The sequence below is a fragment of the Podarcis pityusensis genome (genome assembly GCF_964106645.2).
Source record: "Podarcis pityusensis genome assembly, chromosome: 1".
Classification (NCBI taxonomy): Eukaryota; Metazoa; Chordata; class Lepidosauria; order Squamata; family Lacertidae; genus Podarcis; species Podarcis pityusensis.
The window spans coordinates 129,194,331-129,213,791 of NC_138028.1; the positions used below are offsets into that span (position 1 = coordinate 129,194,331).

Sequence of the window (19,461 nt, forward strand, 5' to 3'; positions counted from 1 at the left end):
CCACTGCCTTGTGGGATATCTTTGGGAGAAGGAAAAGCTAAGGCGTAAACCCTACACAAATCCAGTGTGGAATTTCTTGTATGGTGCCTTGTACGCCTCCTACTGGCAACTCCTGCAGCCAAGCTGGTGCCAAACGTATTGCTCTGCTTTCCTTTGGACCACATCGGCAAGGCTTTCCTTTGGACCACATCGGCAAGACCACATCGGCAAGGCCACATCGGCAAGCGGGGTCTTGTCATCTGGGCAGCCCAGGACCTCCATAAACGCTGCCCAGACCTGTGCCCCAGGGAGCACAAGTGGGGAGAACATTGTTGTGCTCAAGTCCTCCTCTTTGTGGAGTTCCCATAGACATCTGGTTGGCCATTGTGAAAACAAAATGCTGGACTGGGTGGGTCTTTGGTCTGTTTCCTCATGTTCTTTTGTTCTACTTTTAATCGCCATTGCTGGGGTAATCAGTTGTTGTTGCTGTTTAATCGTTTAGTCATGTCCGACTCTTCATGACCCCATGGACCAGAGCACGCCAGGCACTCCTGTCTTCCACTGCCTCCCACAGTTTGGTCAAACTCATGCTGGTAGCCAGGGAGTCTTCTCTTCTCATGAGGTGGCCAAAGTATTGGAGCCTTAGGTTCAGGATCTGTCCTTCCAGTGAGCACTCAGGGCTGATTTCCTTCAGAATGGAGAGGTTTGATCTTCTTGCAGTCCATGGGACTCTCAAGAGTCTCCTCCAGCACCATAATTCAAAAGCATCAATTCTTCGGCGATCAGCCTTCTTTATGGTCCAGTTCTCACTTCCATACAATATACAGGCGTATCTCGGAAGCTGAACAGAATCCGTTCCGGAAGTCTGTTTGACTTCAAAGTGCGGCTTCTGATTGGCTTTCCCCGTCGGACGTTCAGCTTCCGAAAGAATGTTCGAAAACTGGAACACTCACTTCCGGTTTTCGATCGTCCAGGGGCCGAAACGTTTGACTCCCAAGGTGTTCCAGATCCAAGGTACGACTGTATAGTGAAACTAGAAATATCTACCCAAATCCCCTTGAGCAGAAGTGTTTAAATTGGAACCTGGGAACAGGGTGAATATATGGAGTAACTAGCTGCAGTACCAAAGAAAACGGACAAGTCTCAGCATGCCTGCAATTACTCAAAGCACTTCAATAGTTTTCATAACAAGGCACCAGCACATGCTAATATAATGCAACACAATGGCATTTGACTCAGTTAGAAACCAAGACCAATTTAAGCTTTATCAATTCCCCTAAATTTCAAGTTTGCTTTGGCTGAAAAGTGGGAGGACAGCTACAAAACGGTAAAGAGGACAAACAAAAGTTCTTTGCCATTAATGAGGCATATGAATTGCTGTTTTCGTATAACACCGTTCACCTTTCCAGCTGCGTTTTAAAGCTATTTATTTCTCCTCCTCTCCCATTTGTATTCCACCATATCCTTACCTTCAGAAGGCTGACATATTTCAGAAGACTGAAGTGTTTTTAATCAAACGGAGCAGAAATACAAAAATAGAGCAAGTTTAAAACCAGCGGCTGTTCTCTCAAACAACATGCGCTGCTTTGAGCTCCTTGAGACACAAAATGTGGCAAATAAATCAATAAAATAAATGTTTGCTCCAGCAGTTGCTTTTTAATGCAATTATTTCCAAACTTTTAAGATATTTATCATGTTGCAAGTAGATATTTATGCACCAAGAGAAGGCAGCCATTTTTTCTTCTTTAGGAATTTTCTTTGTTCATTCTCATTTTAAAATTTATTTCGTACATAAATATACCACTTGATGACTAACACACAATATGCAGCGCTCACCCCCATTAATGTGAACACTTCACACCCAGTTTCTGCCTCATAATTACTCCTGGTTCCCCTATTATACAACATGAATCATGCCATGTGACCCCCGAGCCAAGGATATAAGTAACTGTACAACCTTTAGAAGACATCTGAGGGCAGCCCTGTATAGTTTTGTTATGTTTTGTATGTGCTGGAAGCTGCCCAGAGTGGCTGGGATGACCCAGTATAAATAGAAATTATTGTTATTAGTAGTAGTAGTAGTATTGAATTGTTGTTTAGTCGTTTAGTCGTGTCCGACTCTTCGTGACCCCATGGACCAGAGCACGCCAGGCACTTCTGTCCTCCACTGCCTCCCGCAGTTTGATCAAACTCATGCTGGTAGCTTCAAGAACACCATCCAACCATCTCATTCTCTGTCGTCCCCTTCTCCTTGTGCCCTCCATCTTTCCCAACATCAGGGTCTTTTCCAGGGAGTCTTCTCTTCTCATGAGGTGGCCAAAGTATTGGAGCCTCAGCTTCAGGATCTGTCCTTCCAGTGAGCACTCAGGGCTGATTTCATTCAGAATGGAGAGGTTTGATCTTCTTGCAGTCCATGGGACTCTCAAGAGTCTCCTCCAGCACCATAATTCAAAAGGATCAATTCTTCGGCGATCAGCCGTCTTTATGGTCCAGCTCTCACTTCCATACATCACTACTGGGAAAACCATGGCTTTTACTATACGGACCTTTGTTGGCAAGGTGATGTCTCTGCTTTTTAAGATGTTGTCTAGGTTTGCCATCGCCTTTCTCCCAAGGAGCAGGCGTCTTTTAATTTCGTGACTGCTGTCACCATCTGCAGTGATCATGGAGCCCAAGAAAGTAAAATCTCTCACTGCCTCCATTTCTTCCCCTTCTATTTGCCAGGAGGTGATGGGCCCAGTGGCCATGATCTTCGTTTTTTTGATGTTGAGCTTCAGACCATATTTTGCGCTCTCCTCTTTCACCCTCATTAAAAGGTTCTTTAATTCCTCTTCACTTTCTGCCATCAAGGTTGTGTCATCTGCATATCTGAGGTTGTTGATATTTCTTCCAGCAATCTTAATTCCGGCTTGGGATTCATCCAGCCCAGCCTTTCGCATGATGAATTCTGCATATAAGTTAAATAAGCAGGGAGACAATATACAGCCTTGCCGTACTCCTTTCCCAATTTTGAACCAATCAGTTGTTCCATATCCAGTTCTAACTGTAGCTTCTTGTCCCACGTAGATATTTCTCAGGAGACAGATGAGGTGATCAGGCACTCCCATTTCTTTAAGAACTTGCCATAGTTTGCTGTGGTCAACACAGTCAAAGGCTTTTGCATAATCAATGAAGCAGAAGTAGATGTCTTTCTGGAACTCTCTAGCTTTCTCCATAATCCAGCGCATGTTTGCAATTTGGTCTCTGGTTCCTCTGCCTCTTCTAAATCCAGCTTGCACTTCTGGGAGTTCTCGGTCCACATACTGCTTGAGCCTTCCTTGTAGAATTTTAAGCATAACCTTGCTAGCATGTGAAATGAGTGAAATTGTGCGGTAGTTGGAGCATTCTTTGGCACTGCCTTTCTTTGGGATTGGGATGTAGACTGATCTTCTCCAATCCTCTGGCCACTGCTGAGTTTTCCAAACTTGCTGGCATATTGAGTGTAGCACCTTAACAGCATCATCTTTTAAAATTTTAAACAGTTCAGCTGGAATACCATCACTTCCACTGGCCTTGTTATTTGCAGTGCTTTCTAAGGCCCATTTGACTTCACTTTCCAGGATGTCTGGCTCAAGGTCAGCAACCACACTACCTGGGGTGTACGAGACATCCATATCTTTCTGGTATAATTCCTCTGTGTATTCTTGCCACCTCTTCTTGATGTCTTCTGCTTCAGTTAGGTCTTTACCACTTTTGTCCTTTATTATGGTAATCTTTGTACGAAATGTTCCTTTCATATTTCCGATTTTCTTGAACAGATCTCTGGTTCTTCCCATTCTGTTGTTTTCCTCTATTTCTTTGCATTGCTCGTTTAAGAAGGCCTTCTTGTCTCTCCTTGCTATTCTTTGGAAATCTGCATTCAATTTCCTGTATCTTTCTCTATCTCCCTCGCATTTTGCTTGCCTTCTCTCCCCCGCTATTTGTAAGGCCTCGTTGGACAGCCACTTTGCTTTCTTGCATTTCTTTTCCATTGGGATGGTTTTAGTTGCTGCCTCCTGTATAATGTTGCGAGCCTCCACCCATAGTTCTTCAGGCACTCTGTCCACCAAATCTAAATCCTTAAACCTGTTCCTCACTTCCACTGTGTATTCATAAGGGATTTGATTTAGATTGTATCTTACCGGCCCAGTGGTTTTTCCTACTTTCTTCAGTTTAAGCTTGAATTTTGCTATAAGAAGCTGATGATCTGAGCCACAGTCAGCTCCAGGTCTTGTTTTTGCTGACTGTATAGAGCTTCTCCATCTTTGGCTGCAGAGAATATAATCAATCTGATTTCGATGTTGCCCATCTGGTGATGTCCATGTGTAGAGTCGTCTCTTGTGTTGTTGGAAAAGCGTGTTTGTGATGACCAGCTTGTTCTCTTGACAGAACTCTATTAGCCTTTGCCCTGCTTCATTTTGATCTCCAAGGCCAAACTTGCCAGTTGTTCCTTTTATCTCTTGATTCCCTACTTTAGCATTCCAATCCCCTATAATGAGAAGAACATCCTTCTTTGGTGTCACTTCTATAAGGTCTTGTAAGTCTTCATAGAATTGGTCAATTTCAGTTTCTTCAGCACCAGTAGTTGGTGCATAAACTTGGATTACTGTGATGTTAAAAGGTCTGCCTTGGATTCGTATCGAGATCATTCTATCATTTTTGAGACTGCATCCCAGTACAGCTTTCGCCACTCTTTTGTTGACTATGAGGGCCACTCCATTTCTTTTACGGATTTCTTGCCCACAGTAGTAGATATGATAGTCATCCGAACTGAATTCGCCCATTCCCGTCCATTTTAGCTCACTGATGCCCAGGATGTCAATATTTATTCTTGCCATCTCATTTTTGACCACATCCAACTTACCCAGGTTCATGGTTCTTACATTCCAGGTTCCTATGCAATATTTTTCTTTACAGCATTGGACTTTCCTTTCGCTTCCATGCATATCCACAACTGAGCGTCCTTTCGGCTTTGGCCCAGCCGCTTCATCAGCTCTGGATCTACTTGTACTTGTCCTCCGCTCTTCCCCAGTAGCATGTTGGACACCTTCCGACCTGAGGGGCTCATCTTCCAGCGTCATAACTTTTATATGCCTGTTGTCTTTGTCCATGGAGTTTTCTTGGCAGGGATACTGGAGTGGCTTGCCGGTTCCTACTCCAGGTGGATCACGTTTGGTCAAAACTCTCCACTATGACCTGTTCATCTTGGGTGCCCTGCTCGGCATAGTTCATAGCTTCTCTGAATTCTTCAAGCCCCTTCGCCACGGCAAGGCAGTGATCCATGAAGAGGAGTATTGAATAGTATGTCCCTATTGTTAAGTTGTGGGCGAACATATCAGACGACACAGCGATTCTTCCAAAGCAGCTCTTTATTTGTAAGCTGGAACAGAACTGAGCTGAGGAGCTCAGTCAGCCTGCTTATATAGCGCTCCAGAACAATCGCAACTCTTGCAACTTTCTAAAACTATCCAATCACTGAACGCCACTTTCGATCCTTCATTTGCATAACTATCTACAGTATCCCCCTGCTGGCCCAGGGTGAAAACTTCAGTACATAACACCTATTTTAATCAACTATCCCTCATCCCATTCTTTTCTTACACCTCTCACACATCTGCCAACACACACAAATGCCCCTTCTGTTCCTCCTTCCGCTTTGCTGAAGGGGCGCTGCACAGCTCTCCCTTTCTGCGCAGCGCCCCTTCAGCGAGGCGCCTGTCCTGGCTTCTGCCTTAGCCTCTTCCGGGCAGGGGGAGCCTTCATCCCGCTGCCCTGAAGAGGCTTCGCACGGCTATCCCAGAAGCCAGAACAGCCAGAGGCTATCCTAGAAGCCAGATCCCTCTTGCTGTTCTGGCTTCTGGGATTCAGAATATTATTTTTTCTTGTTTTCCTCCTCCAAAAACTAGGTGCGCCTTGTGGTCTGGTGCGTCTTATAGAGCGAAAAATACGGTAATCGATGGAAGAGAACAACACACTAGTGTGGGTGGGAAACATTGATGTGCAGTTCAGTCGAAAGCGCTCCTGTGCACAAGCAAAAAATAGGGTCTGTGTGACCCACTTGCACTTTTACAGCCTTACTGTTTTCAATCTTAGTTTGAAACTCAGCCTGGAATGGCAATATTTAAAAAAAAAAAAAAAATGAAGCAAAATGATTCACGCAATTCTTTGATCCAGCATCTGGTTTAAGTTAAAATTCACTTTTATTTAATATAAACTTGTTTACTGCCCAAAATTGTAAATGTTAGTCATCAAGTTCCAAACAGAAAATAAGAAGTCTTAGAAGTCCATTGTAAAAATTTGTTGTCTCATCGTTACTCATGAGTGAGTCCGAGCGAAGATAGATGTAACATTTTATTTTATTTTATTCCAAAAATATTTTATTGCTTTTCCAAATTTTTAATGAAACAAATAACAATACAAATATAAAACATACATAATATAAAACATACATAATAAGAAAAACAGAAAACAAAAACACAATACTAAAAAGAAAAAACATAAAAACAGTTATTACTTTCAGTGCCTAATTTAACTTTCATTGTTAAATTACTTCCTCGAATCCCCCCATCTGAATTTCATTGTATCTCCTTGTAGCAGTTCTCCAAAATCTTAATTCTAATAAAATTAAATCCATTTAATTACTATCTTCTTCTTTTATTAATTCTAATCCCTATTGTTTTACAACCCGTTGTTATTGTAATCCTCCGCCTGTTTGTTACTTCAAAGTAACTTCCATTATCTTATATTACAATATTTAGCCAAATATTCTTTAAATTTCTTCCAATCTTCTTGAGTCTCCTCCTCCTTCTGATTGTGGATTCTTCCAGTCAGGTCGGCCAGCTCCAAAAAGTCCAACATCTTCATCTGCCATTCTTCTATTGCTGGTATTTTTGGGGATTTCCAGTTTTTCGCTATTAGCAGTCTTGCCACTGTAGTGGCATACAAAAACAATCTAACATCCCATAGATGTAACATTTTAAACGTATTCATAGAAGTCCTTCACCACAGCGGAATGGTTCTCAAACCTTACCTTCCCAGCTTCTGTCCCAGCTTCTGCCAACCTAGCAATTTGAAAGCATACCAGCACGAGTAGATAAATAGGTACCGCTCTGGCAGGAAGGTAAACGGCGTTTCCATGCACTTTGGCTTCCGTCACGGTGTTCCGTTGTGCCAGAAGCGGTTTAGTCCTGCTGGCCACATGACCCAGAAAGCTGTCTGTGGACAAACGCCGGCTCCCTTGGCCTGAAAAGCGAGATGAGCGCCACACCCCATAGTCACCTTTGACTGCACTTAACCGTCCAGGGGTCCTTTTACCTTTTTTACCTTTACTTACTTAAAAAAAAAAGTAAAGTGGCATATAAATGTTCATATGTGTGTATGTTCAATTCATTCATTGTCTTATTTTTAAAAAAAATACAAGCACTTAATAACAGCTGAGCTTTGGGAGACAAGTGTGTTGGTGATTGGTGTGCCAGCCAATAGGCTCCCTGTAGAGGTGGCTTTTTCCCGTTCAGACTTAAGTATTTATTTATTTCACTGAAATATATATATATATATATATATATATATATATATATATACACACACCGCCCTATACCCGGAGGTCTCAGTACACTGAAAACATTCAGAACTGGGGGTGGGGGGTGGACAGAAAATATATATACTACGTTTGTGCTGAATAATGTAAAATTGCTTTCTAATTCTTTACTGTCATCGTGCAAAATAATCTGGGGATTTTTTCTTAATAATTTGGGGGTCTCGCTTATCTGTCTGCATTGCTTCCCTCTTCAGCTCTCATAGCTAGAGATGCCTTAAAAGATATTGGGGGGGGAAGTAATTTATTAACAGCAGTCAATTGCCAATGTTACCCAGCTGCAATTTTTAAGCTTTTTAACATCTTGTCATCTATATTATGGTTATGCAAGGATAAGAACAGAGTCACTTGGCAGCCGTACCTTCACTTCCTAACTGAACCAGACATCCGGACTGACAGACAGATGAGACCAGGCTATTCACCCAAGAGGTACCTCCTCAAACTCTCTCAGACCTGGGACCCGAACATTTTACGAAAGCTTCAGTGTGCAGGTCAGTATGACTTGAAAACAAGCCAAGAATCTAAGAGAGGTATTCTTATATGCAGCCTCAGGGGTTCGTATACTTGTGGCCAAGGGATGGGAAGATCATGAGGCTCCCCAAATAACAGATTGGCAAATCAAATTGCAGGAATTGGTGGAGACGGCTCAATTGACTAGTAAACTCAGAGGAAACTCAAAGCAAAAATTTGTGGGAAAATGGGATGGTTATAGAAGATATGTTCAGAAATACAATAATAGTTTTGACTCTGTGCTAGCATGCGAGTGATAAAGGAACTAAAAGGAGGTGGACAGCAATTAAGGATTTATTATGTTTTCAGAATGTATTGGAAAATTTATATAGAAAGGTTTATTGTTGTGTGTACATTCGATTGTATGATAAAATATATGCAAAGGGACTTGACAGGAAGTCAAAGTTGAAGAAAAGATTTTGTAAGATAAAAGGGGACAAATATTTACTTTCATTATTATCATTTTGCGTGTGGGTGTGTGGGTGTCTGCACATATGTGTGTTTTTGTATGGAATGTTTGGAAGGAAATAAGACGGTAAATAACAAATAACAAACTAAAGATTGATATACGTAATTTTTATTTCTTAATTATATTTAGTGGTAGTATGGTTGTATTGTTTTTTGTAACATAAAATCATTCAATAAAAATTATTCAGAAAAAAGAAAAAAACCAAGCCAAGAATAATGCAGAGAACATTTGGGACCACATGGAAACAAAATCGTGAAAAATTACTTGAGAAATTGTTGGAAAGTTCTTATGCAGGAGCAGAGGAAGGGGAGGCGGCAGGGGCGGGTCGCCCCGGGTGTCACCACTGGGGAGGATGACAAAATGGCGGATGGCACTCACCGTGGGGCCTACAGCGTGCCCAAGCCACACATCTCTCCTGGGAGTGACGTGGTGGCTTGGGCACCCGCCACCTCCATGCTGCCCCAAACGGTCCGCCTGCCACCTCCACCTCAGTTGTAGGGCAGCTGAGTGGGAGGAGGCGGGCAGAGTCCTCAAAGGCCCCGGGGAGTGGCTTGCCCCGTCTGGCACCGCCCTGTGGGCAGCTGGCCCTGCCCCTGGGCACAGGGCACACACGCCGCCCCAGGTGCCTGATTGACTTGCTCCGCCGCTGTAAGGATGGAAACAGGGGGGAAAGCAATTGTAGGAAACATGTTTTCCTACTAAATAATGATCTTCAAGAAGACAAATAAAAACAAGACGACAACAAGAATCCGCCGACAGCATACAAATCAATCTGGCTAATCTTTTTTTTTGTTTTTTTATTCAAAATTAAAACAAAACATATTATCCAAAAACATATCATTCTTATTCCCCCCCCCCCATTTTTCCTCCCTCCCCCCCCCACCCTCCCATACAACCCCCCCCCCGGCTTCCCTCAGTTCCAGTCTTTGGTTTCTCTGAGAATGCTGTTTTCTGCATGTTACAAAGTTGTATAGATCCTCAAACTATTTAGCTGATTATTATCAATAAAAAGTTTGTGAATGTTTCTTCAAAGCCAGCCAAGGAGTCCAGTTCGCTTTGTTGCGTCTTCAAATACTTTGTAAAGGGTTCCCATTCATCTTGAAAGTCACAGTTATCCTTGTCCCGTAGCTTATATGTCACTTTTGCCAGTTCTGCATAGTCCATCAAATTTTCTTGCCATGATTCTTTAGTTGGGGTTTCTTCAGTCTTCCATCCTTGTGCTATTAAAACTCTTGCGGCCATTGTCGCATACATGAAGATGTTTTTCGGCTTTTTTGGCAGATCTTTCCCCACAATCCCTAACAAAAATGCTTCAGGTTTTTTAACAAATGTTAAATGGAACATTTTCTTCAATTCATTGTATATCATTTCCCAAATTTTTAAAATTACATTACAATCCCACCACATATGATAAAATGTTCCCTCCTTTTCCTTACACTTCCAACATATATTTGAACTAGTTTTGTACATTTCCCCTAACTGCACTGGTGTTGTGTACCATCTGTACATCATCTTCATGTAATTCTCCTTCAATAGGGAACAATCTGTAAATTTTAAGTCAGTTTTCCATAATTTAACCCAATCTTCCATCCTAATGTTGTGACCTACATCTTGTGCCCATTTAATCATAACTGATTTTACCTCTTCATCTTTCGTCTCCCATTCTAATAGTATGCTGTATGAAACCTAGATCTAGTATAACTAAACCTAGATCTAGTATAACTAAATCATTTCTTACTGTCTTCTTTATGTGTTTCATATAGTTGTCGATAATGCAACCAACTCTGAAAGTGGTCTTTGATCTCACCATAATCTCTTAATTTGCATTTTCCATCATGTTCCTTTAATAAATCAGCATATGTGAGCCATTTTCCTTTCTTTCCAAGTGGTTTGAGCAGCAATGCTTCATGTGGTGAGAGCCACCACGGGGTCTTTTGTTCCAGTAAGTCTTTGTATCTCTCCCATACTCTCATTAATGATTTTATATGGTTGTAAAAACTTCTATGAATCTTCCCTTTCCCGTACCATAAGTATGCATGCCAGCCAAATCTGTTGTCATGTCCTTCTAGTTCTAATGCTTCTTGCTTGTCTAATCTCATCCAGTCCCTGATCCATGCCAAACAAGCAGACTCGTAATACAATTTAAGGTCTGGGAGGGCAAACCCGCCTCTATCTTTTACATCTGTAAGTATTTTATGTTTTATCCTGTCTGAGACCGTGGCAAATGGATCAATGAGTTGCCTCAGAATAAGGAATCTACCTTTGTTCCCGTCTTTTCCCAAGTGATATATGAATGCTATGTATACATTTTGCAGGCTATATCAGGGACCCCCTGTTGCTAGAGGAAGACACACCAGATCACAGAAAGAATCAGGATCTGTCAGCTGTTCCGCCGAAATACAATCTTCTGCATATTTTCTGTTCGCCGTACCAATACTTACAGGCTGAATTAGAAGAAGAACAGGCTAAGCCAGGTACAGTAGCAAATGAATGAATATCTATATCGATCTATCTATCATCTATCTATCTATCTATCTATCTATCTATCTATCATCATCTCACAACTAGTATTTTCTTATTCCCCTCTCCTTATATCAATTACAGCAGGCACCCCAAATTCAGTTCTCCAGATGTTTCAGGACTACAACTCCCATCATCCTAGCTAACAGGACCAGTGGTCAGGAATGATGGGAATTGTAGTCCCGAAACATCTGGGGGGCTGAGTTTGGGGATGCCTGAGTTACACTAGAGGAAAGAAAGAAAATTAAATTAATGTGGGATGGGATGCAGATATTTATGGCTTGATTGTAATGTCTGCACAGTGAATTTATATTTATATTTATATTTATATTTATATTTATATTTATATTTATATTTATATTTATATTTATATTTATGTGCCACCATAGAAGAAAAGAGGGAGGAGAGACCATTGTCATAAATCATGAAACAAAGAAGGCTGTGATCTTATGTAGACTGGACTTGGGAGCAAAGACCAAAGACCAAAGTTTTATATTTATATTTATATTTATATTTATATTCACATTTACCGTATTTTTCGCTCTATAAGACGCACCAGACCACAAGACGCAGCTAGTTTTTGGAGGAGGAAAACAAGAAAAAAAATATTCTGAATCTCAGAAGCCAGAACAGCAAGAGGGATCGCTGCGCAGCGAAAGCAGCAATCCCTCTTGCTGTTTTGGCTTCTGTGATAGCTGCGCAGCCTGCATTCGCTCCATAAGATGCACACACATTTCCCCTTACTTTTTAGGAGGGAAAAAGTGAGTCTTATAGAGCAAAAAATACGGTATATTTATGTGCCACCATAGAAGAAAAGAGGGAGGAGAGACCATTGTCATAAATCATGAAATAAAGAAGGCTGTGATCTTACGTAGACTGGACTTGGGAGCAAACCCTGTTGAACCCAATGGTGCTTTTTTCTGAGCGGACGTCTGTGAGGTTGTGCTGCCCATGTCTTCTTCTGCCCCCCTCACACTGAATTTTGTAGCATTGGGAAGGGCAAACATGCTCTGAGAGAGACAGGTTGTCTCTGTGGCCATTTTAGGTGGCAGCGTTCGGTTGTCGTGGAGGACAGCCAGGTGTTTGCAGGTGATGGGCAGACCAGGAGACGGTCTGCTGCGTGGATTCTCCCGTTCCACAGTTTTTGCACCTCTCGCTCCTCTTCATTTCAGCGAGGCTGGCTCGGGAAAATTTCCCAGTAGATTTTACCTAGTACTCAGTTGCTAACCGAGGGAAACCATTAAGATTTTCTGCCTCAGGCATCATGAGGTCCTGTTTTCACATTTTTTAAATTCTCTCCGGGAACACTCTCTCATCATGCTGAGTGTGTGTATGTGTGAATGTTATTAATGCAGAGGAAAAAGTGGAAAATCAAAACCAGTTGCACATATCTATTGCCTTGGGGCAAATTATCTGGATGGAATCTTAGGGCTCACCCATGCAGTGGACCCTCTGGTTGCGAATTTAATTCGTTTCGGGGGTCCATGCGCACCCTGAAAAATCAGTAATCAGAGACACCGCTTCTGCGCATGCGTGCGGCGTGATAGAGCGCTTCTGCACATGCACAAGCGGCGAAACTTCCGGGTTTGCCGCTTTCGCAAGCCGAAAATTATGTATCCAGAGCGGTACATAATCTGAGGGTCCACTGTACTTCCACTTGTCCTGTGTCTGGAAAACACAGTTCCAAACAGTTTTCCGTATAGCCCCACCGTTTCCCCGCTCTTTTGCGCTAAATTGGAGCAAACGTCCATCTGAGGAGCACCCGGCGGATGTTTGTTCTGATTCAGTGGTAAAGAGTGGGAAGGCAGCACGACAAGCCCCCCCCCCAAAAAACAAAAATGTAAACATAACTGAAATATACTCGGAGTCCAGAGTGGATTTCGTGCTCTTTATTCAGCTCATAGTGGTGAGGAGGAATGGAAGTTCCCCCAGAATGTCTGCCTTATATACATTATTTACACAATGGCCCCACGTGATTGGCTAATTCCAGGATTCTCCTGTAGGCCAATCAGGTTGCGGATTCCCTTCCACCTGGAGCTGGATTGGGTGGCTCCTGTGGACCAATCAGACTGCTGCATTCTGAATCCTATTGTTCTAGGACCAATCAGACTGCTGCATTCTGGATCCTATTGTTCTAGGACCAATCAGACTGCTGCATTCTGGATCCTATTGTTCTAGGACCAATCAGACTGCTGCATTCTGAATCCTATTGTTCTAGGACCAAGCAGACTGCTGCCTTTTGGATCCTATTCAACTCAGTACATAACAATAACTGTTGAAAACTGCCTAAGGCGTACCTTCCTAGGAGTAAGCCCCATGGAACCCAACAATAGTTATGCCTGAGCAATGGCGGAACGTTCCTCGCTGGTGCCGGGGCGCGCACAGCAGACCTGGGGCGGGGTTTGCTGCCGGAGCAAGCTGAGCTGGGCTGCGCTGCCCTGCCTGGCTGGCTGGCTGTGCAGTGGGGAGCCCAGCCAGCCGGCACAGCCAACACCGCCCTGCTTTGAGGGGTGTGCTCACCGCACCCTGCTAGCCTAGCGCTACTTTGCGAGACTCGCAAAAACGGTGCAGGGCGCATGCCTGTTGTGTCCTTCTCAAGCAGCGGCCCTCGCTCATTGCTGAAATACGAGATGCCCCCATCTGCATTGGCATTCCGCTGGCTTTTGAAGATGCAACTTTTAACATAGACATTCCCTTGATCTCCTGACCCAAGTCTCCTGTTTTAAGTGCTGTTTTAATTGCTGTGTTGTTTTAATGCAGAGGTGGGGAAACTCTTGGTTCTCCCAATGTTGCTGAACTACAACTCCCATCCTCCTTTGCTGGCAGGTTGTGATGGGGGTTGTGGTTCAGCAACATCAGAAGGGTCAAGGTTTTTTCCTGTTTTAATAAAGGTAAAGGTAAAGGGACCCCTGACCATTAGATCCAGTCGTGGCCGACTCTGGGGCTGCGGCGCTCATCTCGCTTTACTGGCCGAGGGAGCCGGCGTACAGCTTCCGGATCATGTGGCCAGCATGACTAAGCCGCTTCTGGCGAACCAGAGCAGCGCACGGAAATGCCGTTTACCTTTCCGCTGGAGCGGTACCTATTTATCTACTTGCACTTTGACGTGCTTTCGAACTGCTAGGTTGGCAGAAGCTGGGACTGAGCAACGGGAGCTCATCCCGTCGCGGTGATTCGAAACGCCATCCTTCCGATCGGCAAGTCCTAGGCTCAGTGGTTTAACCCACAGAGCCACCCGCGCCACCCATGTTTTAATAGTACTGTCTTATTGCACATTTTAATCATGATAATTGACATTTTAATGTTTGATGGATTTGTTTCATTGTGCATTTTAATTATGGTGTCTTTTTCTGTATTTTAACAACGTTGTGCAGTTTTTCTTTTATGTTTTGAAAACTGGTTAGAAGCCCTCTGGGCATTATAAATTAAGATGAAAACAAAACAACAACAATACAACTGCTTTGCATTGTGCCATGATACTGACATGCTCACCTGTCTGACAGGCCTTGCTTCCTCATCTCGGAAACAATATGAGGAAAAAGTCAAGCTGGGAGAAATCTATGAAGAAGGAAAACATGCCAGAATAAGAGCTCGTATTCCTTTAAGGATTTCAGTAAGAAAACTGAGTTTTCACCTTCCACGGCAGAGGCCAAAGGAGTCCACCTGGAGCCAGCACATAGCATATAGCAGGATTCCAGAGGTATTAATAACTAGACCAAAGTTTTTGGCTTGGTGTGGGAGATGCTCATATGGGGAACCTGTGGCCCCATCAGCCCCAGTCAGCATGACCAATGGCCAGGGCCTCCCTCCACTGTTAGGTAAAGGTAAAGGGACCCCTGACCATTAGGTCCAGTTGTGGCCGACTCTGGGGTTGCGGCGCTCATCTTGCTTTATTGGCCGAGGCAGCCAGCATACAGCTTCCGGGTCATGTGGCCAGCATGACTAAGCCACTTCTGGCGAAACAGAGCAGTGCACGGAAACGCCGTTTACTTTCCTGCCGGATCGGTACCTATTTATCTACTTGCACTTTGACGTGCTTTTAAACTGCTAGGTTGGCAGGAGCAGGGACTGAGCAACGGGAGCTCACCGCGTCGCAGGGATTCAAACCGCCGGCCTTCTGATCGGCAAGTCCTAGGCTCTGTGGACCCACAGTGCCACCTGCATCCCCACTCCACTGTTAGGCCATAGGTATTGTTGCAGAGGGTGCACATGTTGAAATTCCTTCTTCTTCATGGCCTATAAACAGGGCTTTTTTCCATCAAGAACGCCCCGGAACTCAGTTCCGGCGCTTCTCAGTTGGCCGCCATTGCCATTGTAAGAGAACAAGGGTTCTGTCAGGATCTCCGCTCGGTCAAGCTGATAAAGCTCATTTTCTTCCCCCGAGTCTTCGGAATCGCCTCCCGACGTGTTTAATGACCTGAGCCTTTAATGAGGCCTCAGGCACATTCTTCAGCAGAGTTTCCAGCACAGAAATGAGACGAGAGGTTTGGCTACATGCTATGCTTTATTTCTAAGCTACGCAGACAGCAAAGAAAAATACATCCTCTCTCTGTGAGAGCAGAGAGCAACTGAACAAAGGAACAAAGGAAACAGGGAACCACTAACGTCACATCCCGTCTCCTCTCCCGTGAGACTTCCAATAGTATGGAATCCCTGGAATGTCAACTCCAAGCAGCTGCTCAGTGGCAAAACAGAAACTAACACCCTCCCCCTTTCTGTGAACACCACTGGGCAGCGTGTCAGTACAATCTCAGTACAAACCCAATTTCTGTACTTAGGTACAGTGTTGATCCCTTGGAACAACCTTGGACAATAAATCAGCAGGAATTTTCTTACCTGGCATGTAGGACACCGTTACGAGTCCTTTCTGAACACATTCCCTAGCATGTTGCAGCTTCAATTGCAAGTGCTTCGTGCTTTGCTTACAACCTTCAGAAGTCAGCAAAGCCAAACATGCTTTGTTGTCCTGATAAACCTGATAAAACAGAAACTAACAACTCTCTTCCACATGATACCACTTTGTTCTCTCATGAGCCCTGATTTCACATAGGGATGGAAACACACATGGAGCCCTATGTCATAGCTGTCAACGTTTTCCCTTTTTTAAGGGAAATTCTCTTATTCCGAATAGGATTCCTCGCAAGAAAAGGGAAAAGTTGACAGCTATGCCCTGTGTGCGTGTGCCTGCAACACACATGTAGGAAAGCCTTGTGAGTATTGTAGAGTGATGCCGTAACACTGTCCCGACTTAGGCAGCCTTCGTTTATCTTCCCTTGGCCTAACTAAGGGCTTATCCACCTTTTGCCCACTCTTTCCAGGCAGAGGTCTGCAGTGCTCCATGTCCGAACATTGTTGTTTTTCTGCCCCAGAGCTTGCCCTCTGAAAACCTGATCTTTGGTGCTCAATCAGAGCAAACATTGTTGTGGGTTTTTCACAAATTGCCGTCTGCTACGGTTCAGCTTCAAAGAGTGGGTTTTGGAAGGGGCAAGGTGAATATAAAACGGAAGAACAGTATAAAGAGGTGTGGGAGATAGCTATTAATGATAAATTAACGTGCTATTGAGGAAAGACGGCGAATATGCAGGAGAAATGATTTGGGGGAGATATGGAAGGGTTTTGTAGAATTTGTACTGTTCAAACGGAAAGGGGTCAAACCATCGCAAGAAGTGTTGAAATTTTGGAAGGTTGGGTAGTTACAGTGGAATGGTCTTGGGGGTGGGGTGCGCTTTTCTAAAAATATATTTTAAAAGAGAGGGTTTTACAGGGAAAGCTCTGGAGCAAAACAAAGGACGCTTGGACACACAGCTTTAAATCGCAGGCTGTGCCTGGAGAGAGCAGGGCAAAAGTTAAGTGTGGAAAAGCTCTAACCCGAGATCCTTTATAAATCAACTCCAGTGTTCAGTTCCATCCCTTTAGTCTTTGAATTTTGCACCACTTGCCTCCCTCTGCTGGCTTAAAACTGAAGTGTTGGTGAGTAGAGCAGTTTTTTAGTTTTTTTAAAAAAGAAAACCTCTGGTTTAATCCCAGAGTCTATGAGCCCTGCATTAAAAATGTTTGATGTTTTATTATGGTTTTATATTTGTTGGAAGCCACACAGAGTGGCTGGGGCAACCCAGTCTGATGGGTGGGGTACAAATAATAAACGCTATTTTATTCTTATTCTTATTCTTATTCTTATTCTTATTCTTATTCTTATTATTAGCTGCTTAGTGGCCCAAGGTAAGTGGACTCCCACACCCACACCACATAAATATATACTTAATTAAATTACTGTTTGCTGCTCGTTAATGGCGTCCAAAATCTGAAGTATGAAGTGGACCAGAGAGCCATTGCCAGACATTGTTGTTGACAATGCTGAGCTAGTAGTTTGACTTGATATAAGGCAGCTCTCTAGGTAAAGGTAAAGGGACCCCTGACCATTAGGTCCAGTCGTGGCCGACTCTGGGGTTGCAGCGCTCATCTTGCTTTATTGGCCAAGGGAGCCGGTGTACAGCTTCTGAGTCACGTGGCCAGCATGACTAAGCCGCTTCTGGCGAACCAGAGCAGTGCACGGAAACGCCGTTTGCCTTCCTGCCGGAGTGGTACCTATTTATCTACTTGCACTTTGACCTGCTTTTGAACTGCTAGGTGGGCAGGAGCAGCGACCGAGCAACGGGAGCTCATCCCGTTGCGGGGATTAGAACCGCCGACCTTCTGATCGGCAAGTCCTAGGCTCTGTGGTTTAACCCACAGCGCCACCCTCTATGTTCCCATAAATGCTTCTTTTCAAGTGTACATTTGTGCCATCTCCTAGGACAAATGGGTGGAAGTTCACCGAGATGGGGAGGTTCGAGACCATAGTGAAGAAGTGGCAAACCAACCCAGAGATCATCAAGCAACGGGGAAAACCAGCATCGATACTTCCAAGCTTTGGTGTGAGAAATCCCACGTGACTTTCTATGGAGGTTTCTTCCCTGGAAAAAAGATCATGTACAGTGGTAAGAAAGTTAAGGCTGCTGTGAGCCTTTCAAAATATTCTGAGGATTGCTAACGACAGCAATTGTTTCTGCCGGTTAAAAGCAGAGGCAAATAATTTGTTGATTGGCAACAGTCTCAAAACGCAGGATTAAATGCAGGACAAAGGTAGAAAATTCCATCAGTATGTTTCTACCTGCTGAAGCCCGCAACCCCACCTCCTGGGCAGGCCGGAAGTGGCTTTGTTTCAGAAAAAACGGTGATTAAGTCAATTTGCATTAGAATGTGAACGGAACCAAATTTCTCCCCATCTCTGATCAGGATGACTGTATTTGATCTCTCATCTCCTCTTGGTTTCCACAGTTAACCGAAAGTATCTGAAGGGCAAACATGAGAGAGATAAAGGAACCCCTGTGACTACAGACTTGTTCTCTCCTATTCAACCAGGAACAAGGCCAGAGCAAAGTGAAGTCATGGAAGAACATAGAAAGGAGGTCCGTTTTTGTTTTACCCCCAAAAGTTTAGCATGTCCAGGTCCGGTCCAGGCCTGGATTGAAGACCACTCTGAAATCCCATGTGATTTGTGTCCCATGGTGGAAGAAAGATGAGATATTAATAAATATTAAAATTAATAACATTAATATTAATAATATGTAAATTAAAATAAAATAAAAATAATATAAATAAAAATAATCTGGGAAGGACACAGCCTGCCCAGCAATCCCTTTTTCATAGTTTTACATTTCTCATAGTTTTACTATTGCAGCGGGATGCGGGTGGCGCTGTGGGTTAAACCACAGAGCCTAGGACTTGCCGATCAGAAGGTCGGCGGTTCGAATCCCCGCGACGGAGTGAGCTTCCGTTGCTCGGCCCCTACTCCTGCCAACCTAGCAGTTTGAAAGCACGTCAAAGTGCAAGTAGATAAATAGGTACCACTCTGGCGGGAAGGTAAATGGCGTTTCCATGCGCTGCTCTGGTTCGCCAGAAGCGGCTTAGTCATGCTGGCCACATGACCCGGAAGCTGTACGCCGGCTCCCTTGGCCAATAAAGCGAGATGAGCACCGCAACCCCAGAGTCGGCCACGACTGGACCTAATGGTCAGGGGTCCCTTTAACCTTTACTATTGCAGCATGATTTAGGTGGCATTTTTTTGGTTTGACATTGTTGCGGTTACCCCCAAAAAAAGTTGTTTTGCAAAATGGCGAACGGTGATGCCATTCCTGGCAGCCTTCTGCTTCTGATGAACTGTCAGCTAATAATCCCAAAACAATACACATGAATAATAGTGAAATAGCGGGCAACACCCTTGGGTGCAGCACAGCGAAGTTAAGTATGGCTTAGGCTGCAATTCTATGCTCATTTACCTATAGGTAAGTCATATTAATCTCTATGGGGCTCACTTTTGAGTAATCACACA

The 19,461-nt window shown here is 43.8% G+C and overlaps 1 protein-coding gene across 1 annotated transcript in view; it reads left to right on the forward strand.

Annotated features, from left to right (window-relative positions):
• KIAA2012 overlaps positions 1 to 19,461 on the forward strand; it is a 90,678-nt gene that overhangs the window by 8,622 nt on the left and 62,595 nt on the right. Inside the window, exons 3-7 of the mRNA XM_081015784.1 lie at positions 7,923 to 8,082; positions 10,886 to 11,044; positions 14,594 to 14,790; positions 17,884 to 18,067; positions 18,408 to 18,538. Coding sequence (XP_080871910.1) covers positions 7,923 to 8,082; positions 10,886 to 11,044; positions 14,594 to 14,790; positions 17,884 to 18,067; positions 18,408 to 18,538 — 831 coding nt within the window. The remainder of the gene's footprint in view (positions 1 to 7,922; positions 8,083 to 10,885; positions 11,045 to 14,593; positions 14,791 to 17,883; positions 18,068 to 18,407; positions 18,539 to 19,461) is intronic.